Source organism: Zeus faber (genome assembly GCF_960531495.2).
Source record: "Zeus faber genome assembly, chromosome: 2".
Taxonomy (NCBI): Eukaryota; Metazoa; Chordata; class Actinopteri; order Zeiformes; family Zeidae; genus Zeus; species Zeus faber.
Window position 1 is genome coordinate 18,253,987 of NC_137189.1, and position 10,242 is coordinate 18,264,228.

Consider the following 10,242-nt stretch of genomic DNA (forward strand, 5'->3'; position numbering starts at 1 on the left):
TTGCTCTCTACATTCGAGGTATGATGCAAACCAGCCAGTTGCTTACTCTGAAAAGTTAAAGGTGCTAAGTTTTTCAGAAGTACTTCATGGTTCACGGTGTCAAAAGCCTTTTTAAGGTCTATAAACACCGCCCCCACTACATTACGCTTGTCTAACTAGCTCTTGATGTTTTCAGTGAGATAGCAGTTGGCCATTTCCGTTGAGTACCCTGACCTGAATCTGAATTGTTTAGGATAAATAAGTGCATTGCTTTCAAGGTGATCAACCAGTCGTTCTGCAATACTTTTTTTCCAGGACCTTTGAGAGAACAGGTAGAATAGAAATAGGTCTATAGTTGCCTGCTTGGTCTGGTGCGCCAGCCTTAAAAACTGGCGTTATGACTGCTGTTTTCCAGCTTTTGTGGGAATTCACCAGCTTCGATGGAGAGGTTTATCAAATGCGTTATAGGTTTGATCAGGGTGGAGCTGTGTGTTTTGATAAGCGCAGTATCCAACCTAAAACCTTTGAGTTACTTAATTTGTTGAAGATTTTACCTACTTTCTCTTGGTCAACCTCCTTAATATAGAAAGACTGTGATGAGTCTGTCGTATTAACCTGTGATAGTTTTACTGGTTCAAAATTTTCAGCGAGCTCCTCCATTGATTGAATGAAGTAATTATTCAATTCATTTGCAATTTCTATACTGTCAGTGCTAATCACTCCATTTACTTCCAGCTCTGTTATTGAAAATGTTGGCTGGGCTTAAGTTTAGTAAGACTATTTTGGTGTTTCCAAAGAGAGATGCTATTTCCTTTAGATTCCGTAATCAGTTGCGTAAAATATGTCGTTTTTGCCTTGCGCAGTTCCCTAACTACCCTTTTTCTCAGTCCCTTAAAGATTAGGAGGTCCGTATTTGTTTTAGTGGACAGTGCCTTTTCAGTGCAAGGTTTTTTTTTTTTTTTTTTTTTTTTTTTTAATGAAACATCATGTGATGGTGGATTATACAGGATTACAATGTTAAAATTCATCTTGGGGGACAATATTACATTTAAGGCTCGACATTCAAAAGATGTGTCCAGTTTGATTTTGTCACATTTAAAAGCGTCTTTGCCCCCAAATATATTAAAATCCTATAATTAAAATATCTACAGTAGAAGAGATTTATTTTTGTAATTTCATTTTTATTGTGTTTTAATCCTTATTTTATAGATACCAATGTGTGCAATTTCCTTGTGTCAAATTCCTTGTGTGGGAGGGGAGAGAAAGGGTAAAACAGATATAAACGGAGTGATATAGTTCAAGTTCAAGTTCAAGTATAAGAGTCATTTAGGAGAATTGAAAGGCATTTTTAATACAACACAGACAATTATTCTATTATATAATTATAGAACCCAGAATCGCATAACTATGAATTAAACTTGGTCAGGCCTCTACGGAAATAGTTTTAAAATGTTAGACATTCAAAGTTGTACTTATCAAGGTGTCCTCCAACAAAATATTGAACCAAATGAATCCCTGGGCTCATTGATCAATTGCACCTTCCTGTCGTGATCAATAAAAGTCTCATAAAACATTATTTTATCTGGCTGATTGTGCACCCCAATGATAGAAAAAAAAACCCTCCCTCTTCCAGTTTAATCAGGAATATTACAAAATGTACATACTAAGGACAAAGAAGAAATAAAGGAAAAGAGAGAGAATAAAATGAGACAACTGACCAAAATCGACAGCATAATGGTGCGGTTAGGGTGATAAAGTCGACCGGCTATGAGCAGCAAGGCACCTTGGTGGAGTTATTGTGGGTGCACATTGAACAACATATTGAGAAACAGTTTGATACTGGGCCGCAGCTCCCGTTCAGAATGCCATTCTTCTAACTTTCACTTTCTTTCTGCCCCTCTCCTATGAAGGTCAATGTGTTGCAAAATCTCGCTGTTTGTCATGCCAGGGGTGGGGAGAAAATCGAGCATCTCTGCAAAATATATACTGGGCACTTAATGTATGAGAGGTCTTTGACTATGGGTGTGTAGCTTACATGTCAGCAGCAGAATCAAACCTCAAGAAGTTAGATGTATTACAAGCTCCGGCCCTGAGAATCTGTAGTGGATCATTGAAAACATCTCCAGTATCAGCAATGAAGGTGAAAATGGGACAGATGCCTTTAAGGATCAGAAGAGTGAAGTTAATGCACTATGCATTGTGATACACATCCTGCCAAGAGTGCTTTAACAGATTGCTGGGAACATAATGAGACAAATTTCATTCGTACGCTTTGGGTGGATTGGTGATGCAAAGGCAGGAAACATAGGATTACTTCAATTACATTACAGCCCCACAGTTTCAATGTATTCCATTCCTCTCCGGTTATTCCCTTTGACAAGTATATACCTCAACATACGGCAAGAATTGAATGACAATTCAGAGCAACTTCCAGAATGGCGCATAGTCCACAACTATTTTGATCAGCATTTTTCAGACAGCGTTTATATTCACAGGTGGCTCCAAAGATCCTGATACAGGGTGTGCAGGTGCAACCGTATATATCCCAGGGAGTGAGGCATATATTAAGAAAAGGCGATCAGACCATCTGTCAGTATATACTACAGGGCTATTGGCAATATTATTGGCCCTGCAGTGGATAGAGGAGAAGGAAATGTTATTGCATCTGATTTCAGTACTAACAACCATAAGATCTGGTTATTAAATTCCTTATAATGTACAGGATGGAAATTAAGGATATATCTAGACTCTTCCTTTGGGTTTCTGCTCATGTTGGTGTGGAGGGAAATGAGCAGGTGGATATTCTGGCCAAACAAACACCCAGGTATACGGATATTGACCTACAAGTTCCATTAAGTAAAGCGGAAGGAAAGACATTCATAAGGCCATGTGCACAATCAGTCTGGCAGGAGTATTGGAATGATAGCGAAACCGGAAGACATTTATATAATATAAGACATGTTGGTGCTGGGAGGATGGCGGGCTGGAAACGAAAGGGAGGAAAATGTCATCACTCATCTGAGAATAGGACATACAGATCTCAACCATACATTATATAAAACAGGCAAGCACCCAACTGGAAGATGACACTGTAACCAAGCAGAAACGGTCAAACATGTACTACTTCAGTGTCAGAAATACAACAAACTAGAGAAATAACCTTTTTCAGTCACTAAGGAAGGCAAAACACATGACTACTTTTCATTGTTAGGTCTCTTGAGGAAAACGGCAGGCAAAAAAATACTGTGACGTTATTACGTTTTTAAAATAAACTGATTTAGCCAAAAGAATATTGAGAGTCTATTTGTTTATTTATTTATTTTTAATTCGTTTATTCATTCGTGTATTTATTTGTTTACCTGTTTATCTGCTTATTTGTTTATTTATTTATTGATTTATTTATTCATTCATTTATTTTAACATTTAATTTGATTTAATTTAACTTAATTTAATTGCGTTTTATTTTATTTTATTTTTTATTTTTTTAAATTGTATCGTACAGTACTTCCTATATCAGCTCCTGTTCCCCACTCAAGTCCGATTGGTGGCGGTAATGCACCTCCAAGCTGGTTTGCCCACCGCCAATAACAACGAAAAAGGAAGAAGAAGAAGCAGAAGCGGAAGAAGAAGGAGAAGAAGAAGAAAAAAGAAAAGGAGGAGAAAAATAAGAAACAAAAAATAAGAAGAAGAAGAAGAAGAAGAAGAAGAAGAAGAACAGGCTTCCCCCATCTGCTATCCCTTCTACTATATAAACATATATATATTTAATTGGTTGTTGTTTTTTTTATTCCGTAATAACTGTGGAAGTCAACGTAATTTACTTCAGTTCGGTAAGTTATCGAATTATTTTATTGATTTGTGCACCGTCAATACAGCCCGCGGAAGCGTTAATATCGGAGTTTTTTTTGGGTTTTTTTATCCCTCAATGCTCGTCACAAAGGAGCACGGTTCTTCTGGGACAGTCGATGGACGTAATCTGCTTCGTTGCCTAGTGAAACATTCAGAAGAGAACAGAGCAAAACAAAACAGACATACGGATCAGAACATCAGAACGAGTTGATTCTCATTGGAGATGGTGTTACGCTGCTTACCCAGAGGGAATGAAAGCTGTGAGTCACTTCATAGATGTGTGAAACCCTGAGCAATGGACACGTTTTCTTGTTGTGGTTCTTTGCTTCTGCAATTTATTTTTTCGATGTAGTCGCACGATAACAACCTTGTATTTTGATCTCCAGGTACGAAGCATTGCTGTTGATTTGGCCCAGTGACAAAGAGGAAGGGTCCCAGGGGTCAAGAGGCAAATCATGAGTGACTCGGAGGAAGAGCTGGGGTCATTGGATGACTTTGGAGAAGATGAGAGGTCGAAGCCGCCTTTGTTTGAGCCCGCATTTTTGAGTAAGGGGCATCCTTTACTTAGAGTTATCTATCAAGTGACGTGGCCTTTTCACTTGGTTACATAGAGTATTCTCGTGTGTTTTATCGTTCCCCAGGGAAGACGAGGATGGAAACTGGGTTTCGCAGGACCATGAGAACCTGTCTGCAGAAGCTGAGAGAAGCCATGCTGCATCATCGATGGCGAGATGCGGCAAAGTACATGTACAGCTACTTTCAGGCATTGGAGGACACAACGTTATCTAATGTATTGCACCATAAAGAGGTAAGCTTCGCTGTTCATGAAAAATGCAGAACACGAGAGACTTAAAAGTGGGTTGCTGTATCCTGTTCATGAGTATCTTAAACTCTATGATATCTACCCTAGATTATTTTGAAATGTGGCGCAGAAATTCTACACCATTTTCCAAATGCTCAGATGGAAGACTATAACAACTTCTACCAACAAATGAAACTCTTGGGAGTCAGTAATTACCTCATGGTATGATACCTTTTGAATGTCTTTTCATAGTGTTTTTTCTTGAAGGCTTCCTGTATGAAGATATTGAGTAATGCAACACTGATATACATTTGATGTCTTCTTCTAGATCTCTCTGGAACATGTGTTTCACCTTCTAATAAATGGCCACATTGAGGATGCAAAGCATCATTTGTCTCTCGCTGAAAGCTGGAGGTACGGGAGGCTAGGACAGTCTCACACATCTAAACTGATCCAGGCGTACAGGGGCTTGCTGGATTACATCAGCTGGTGTGACATTAAAATGTCACACTCAGAAAATGGTAAGGAGATAAGGAAAGGTAGTAAGGAGATGTGGAAACACTGCAGCAATCAATCATTGCTTTGCATCAGTGATCCTTTGGGTTAGCGAAAGCTCAAGTGTTGTTTTAATGCCTCCTGCAGATCCAAATAATTACTGTTACTATCAGGCAATAATGTGACCATAATGCAAAAAAAACTGCAAAGAGTAGGGTCTTAACTAATGAAATATACCAAAGTACACGCATGTCTAATCGTAAAATAGGTCTTATTTAGACTATTTGCTCCTTGCACACTGTATTATAGACTAGTTATCTCGCGACAGGCTTTGCAATGGGACCTTTTAAAAAGTATTTCAAAGCGATCACGTCACTGCAGTACCTTGTGCCAATCCAGTCCATTCCTTTGAGTGAATGGTGTAAAGTAAATATAGAGAAAGTTAAGTATAGAAAAGTGAATTAAAGATTGACAACTTTCCCTGCTCTTATTATGTGGCGTGTTTGATTTCACTCGTGGGATGGGATTTTAGTATTGAGGGGGATATGCTCAAATACAGATAACACAGGTCAAAACTAGTATGGGGCCAATATCCAATATAAGGTTGCTGGTTTTCTGGTACGATGTGAGGAGATTATTTTCGATCGTGAGGCTACTTACTTTACGCTTTTTACACTGACGGGGGTCTGAGCAAAGGTGTCGCCCAACGCCTGCTGGTGCAATTCATGTCTCAAATCAATGAGTGCTTCTCATTTAAAGTGTGACCTCTGGTTGACTGGTTCAGGTGATGCTGATGTTGCGGCCAGCATGGGGGAGCAGAACCACTACGCAAAGTCCACGATGAGCCTGAAGGAGATTTTGAAAATTCCAGGCGTCTGGGATCCCTTCGTACTGTCTTACGTTGAAGTAAGCGTTCCCTTTCCTGGTCTTTTAGAAAACATTCTTTACCAAAGGGACTAAAAGAAGAATCTTGAGATTGATTCGTAGAATATACAGTATATCGGAATAACATCAATCTCTTCCTTTCTTCCTAAATTGTTTTAATTTATCAGAAGAAGCTAATTCACTTTTGAAGAGTTAACACAATGCAACACAATACAGATATGAAAAAAATGCAACCATATTAATGCAGTACAGTGCTTCTTGGTCACTTCTAGGGTCACTTTATAAATTTAAATACAGGGCTCTTACCAGGTCCCTGATGTGCTTGAAATGTAAGTGCTGTCATACTTTGAAACTAGCCGTTTTTGTGCTGAAGTGCTTGAAAAGTCCTTAAAATAATGTGATCACCGCCAGGGAAACTACTTTAAATAGTAGATGACAATGAGATGAATAATATACAGAGATATACTAATATAAATAATAGACAATGAGATTAAGATTATATTCAATTTGAGTTCATAAAGATCACATTGAAAATTAATTATATTTGTTATGTGTGAAGTTTTTGAAAAAAGGAAAAAAGTGCTATAAAAATATACTTGAACGCCCTCGAATTTCATTTTGCAATGCAAGCCCTTGTAAAAAAAAAAAAAAAAAAAAAAAGATCTCTAAAAACCTTTTGGACCTTCTCTACAAACTCTTTTGATTTCACTTTGATATTTGAATAGCCACATCAGTCCCGTATAATGTTGAAATAAGACGTTAAAGGATCTCTGCATGATTTTGGCAGATGCTGGAATACTACAACCATCACACTGAGGCGTTGGGGGTCCTTAATAACTACGCATATGACGACAGCTTTCCGGCAAATCCCAACGCACATGTCTACCTGTACCGGCACTTAAAGAAGTACAGGGCTCCGGAGTCAATTCTGAGGTGGACTTTGAAGGTATAATTGCATATTTCAGCAACTAAGGCGAAGAGCTCCTGAGAGGATAACTTGTGGTTTTATATGACCATGTCCGTGGTAGGTCATTGACGTAGGGATCTTACCAGGCCCTTGAGTTGCTTGAAGTGCTTGAAAAGTCCTTGAAAAACCTGTGATATTCCCCCTATTCACATTGGAAAATGTATTATATTTGTTTTGTGTGAAGTCCTACTTGAAAGTCCTTGAATATCATTTTGCAATGCAAAATGAAAACTGTTTGTTGACAAACAAAGTAAACCACCCGACGCTACATTTTGTACTAGAAATGCTTAGAATGTAACTGGAAAAACATTGTGTATTATAAGGTGGCTGAGTGTGTAACACATATGTCTCAAACAGTTTGCTTAACATAAACTTAAAAACCTTTACTTCCCTCCGTCCACAGTTTCTTCAGATGTTGGTCCCGAGTCACGAATTAATGCTGGAATATTGTTCTCTCCTGCTCCAGACTGGTAGGTTCAGTACGCCTCACTCATTAAAGAAATGCAGATGTTTCAAATTACTTTTCCATTACGCGCAGTATTAGTCGTGCATTCATGAAAACATGCCGCTCAGCTCTCACGTTATGAGTTAAATTAAGTAGGAGTGCGGAAATGACTGAAACAGTGAACATGGCCTAAAATGAGCCCTACCATCTTGATGAAATTAAAAGTTTTGATCATGGTGGATATCATTTAAACACTGAACAGAACCTCTTAAGGAAATCAGCAGTTAATACGTGTTATAATAATGATTTATTTGTATGGCAGGGAACCCATACATGTATATTATTAACTTGAAACTACAGTATGTTATTACTTGTAAAAAAAAAAAAAAAAAAAAAAAAGGGCTACAGTTAAATTTCAAATCTTGAGAATATTTTTTTTCTTATTTGTGACTTTACATCTGTATACAAAAAAACCCTCAAATACTTGAATGAAATAATATTAATGAGGGCCATTGTTTACGCCGTAGGTTCAAACAGATGAGTGTCTTTTTTTGTCACCTTCTCTTAGAAAAATCGGAGTTCTGACAAGGTCCTTGAAGTGCTTGAAAAGTCCTCAAACGCATAATTGAAAATCTATGATATTCCCCCTGGTTTTGTTATCCAAATTTTGACATAAAAATTCTAAAATCGCTTTTACAACATAATTATAGCAGGAGAATCTACATTTAATCAAGCATGGTTGGAAATAGGCTCTTGTAATAGTAGATGACAATGAGATTAATTATGGATATACTACTAAAAAGAATGGACAATAAGATAAAGATTATATTTTATGATTAAAAATCACATTGAAAATGTATTATTTGTTTTACGAGTCATTGAAAGGGAAAAAATACAGCTTTAAAAGGTATTTGAAAGGCCAGAATTTTATTTTGTAATGCCAGAATGAAGCCTGAACAATGTCCCAAGCACCAAACGTTAACAAACTCAAGATTCTGAATGTGGAAAATTAGTTATTGTTTTCACATGTTCGGCGCAGACGCAGAGGAGGACGTGGGACAGGCTTTGGAAGTGTCTTTAGAAATGCTGGACTATGGCTGCTGGAAAAACAACACAGATGCCTGGAACTGTTTGAAAGCCATTATCGCCAAGCTGAAGCTCCAGTACGTATGAGCAGTTTCATGTTTTATTTTAACAGACACGACACAGGGTCATGCCATTGTCCAACATCAGGAATACAGTATGCTGCTGCCTAATGGTGGGGGGAAAAAAAATAATTATCAACAGAAAGTTTCACAAGGCTTTTATTTCTGTTTATTATAGGAGCAATTGGAAGGCTATTGTTAGTGAAAAGATGGCGTCAAGGAAGGCCTGGTGGCCTGCCTTTCACTTCACCATCCTCCAAGCCAACAAAGACTTTACGGATAATCCGGATTTGATGGATGTGAAGGCGTCGATGTCAGGAGTCCTTTGCCCAGGTCGGAATCTACTTGGGATACTCTAGTGTGGGTTAGAATTCCACAGACTGAAGGTGGTGGTGCTATAGGTTCTTAAACCAAGAGTGATAAAAACCATGACAACAATACAAGGCGGAGTAGATCGGGTCCCATTATTTTTTGTGGTCTATATCAGACAAGTTTCATTACAATTAACTGTAGTTATTTAGCTATTATGGGAAAAACAATTACAGGGGATCAAAGGCGAGTTCAGGATCAGCGTTCTTTATTTAGAATCCACTGAATAACTGTTTACGGGAAATTGTCGCAACTTGAGCCCAGTGAGAACGAATGCTGTCCTTTGCATGTCCCTCCTCTGTTTTAGTTTGGCGGAGATGTGATTGTGTGGGGGGTTGCCTTGAAACGACCTCCTTTTTCTAAATCCGCGGATCATCGCAGGCCCATAATTCATGAGCTCAAGACTACAGCGGCAAGCGACAGATCAAATATTCCATGTTCGAAAGAGGCTTGTTTGTTCTGACCTTTTGGCTCTACCACCATCACACCCACGACTGGGCTGAGCGGTTTCGGAACGGACGTTGAGAAGACGCCTTCTCTCTCGGTGCTGTTTTGCGTCGTGCAACTCTTAAGTATCTTTGTTTTTGTTTTTTGTTTTTTTACAGACATGAATCGCTCCAACGTCGGGAAGTTGACCAACAGGAAGAAAAGAAAGGCAACATTAAAGAAAGCCCACAAGAAAACACCCACAAAATCCCTCAAAATGGGTCTAAAATCGCGGCGGCGACGCTTCTAGAGGAGGAGCGCATGCGCGCTCGGATTGGGCTGTTCTCCGGGTGTTCCACAGCCGCCCACTAGATGGCGGTGCGGGTATTTCCCAAGCCGGTTGCTGTTCCTAACCAAAAAAAACCAAAACCGGAAGGCTCTGTCTTTGGTTTTGATGCCGACGGTCCTTTAAATATTTCAAGGGAGGTCCCGATGTACCGTGGAGGTGGAATTCGGAGCGATGGCGCTTTTGAAAGGCGGCCTCTCTCCTGGATGTGGAAAGGGAGCACACAAAGCAGGGCCACAGGAGAGGGGGGGGGGGAGCTATTCCTACCTAAAAATGTCGCTATTAAGCAACTGCAAAAAAAAAAAAATGTTTTGGCACCAACGTTGCTGTGTTCCGCTACCTCCAGACCTTTTTGAATTGTTTTCCAGCGGCGCCTACTCGCCTCTTTGACGCGAGTCAGCTGCCCTCCCACCAGGGTTCACCTGCTCACGCTTATCTCCGACAGAGGCTGTTGCTGTTTATATTGTGTCGTGTCTTATAAGAATTCCGTTTCCTCTCGTGACAATACAAGATTCCATTTGGGTTTTTTTTTTT

The 10,242-nt window shown here is 39.2% G+C and overlaps 1 protein-coding gene across 2 annotated transcripts; it reads left to right on the forward strand.

Annotated features, from left to right (window-relative positions):
- Positions 1–3,617: 3,617 nt before the first annotated feature.
- On the forward strand, positions 3,618–10,223 carry taf1a (TATA box binding protein (TBP)-associated factor, RNA polymerase I, A). 2 transcript variants are annotated; one of them, XM_080024235.1, is made up of 12 exons: positions 3,618–3,809; positions 3,920–4,088; positions 4,215–4,374; positions 4,470–4,636; positions 4,739–4,852; positions 4,959–5,151; positions 5,910–6,031; positions 6,798–6,956; positions 7,381–7,447; positions 8,462–8,585; positions 8,746–8,900; positions 9,542–10,223. In XM_080024235.1, the coding sequence occupies exons 3-12, from the start codon at positions 4,284–4,286 to the stop codon at positions 9,670–9,672; spliced, it is 1,323 nt and encodes a 440-aa protein (XP_079880361.1). In that variant the 5' UTR covers positions 3,618–3,809; positions 3,920–4,088; positions 4,215–4,283; the 3' UTR covers positions 9,673–10,223. The 2 variants fall into 2 exon arrangements, with proteins under 2 accessions (XP_079880361.1, XP_079880362.1); XM_080024236.1 differs by lacking the exon at positions 3,920–4,088.
- The last annotated feature ends 19 nt before the right edge of the window (positions 10,224–10,242 follow it).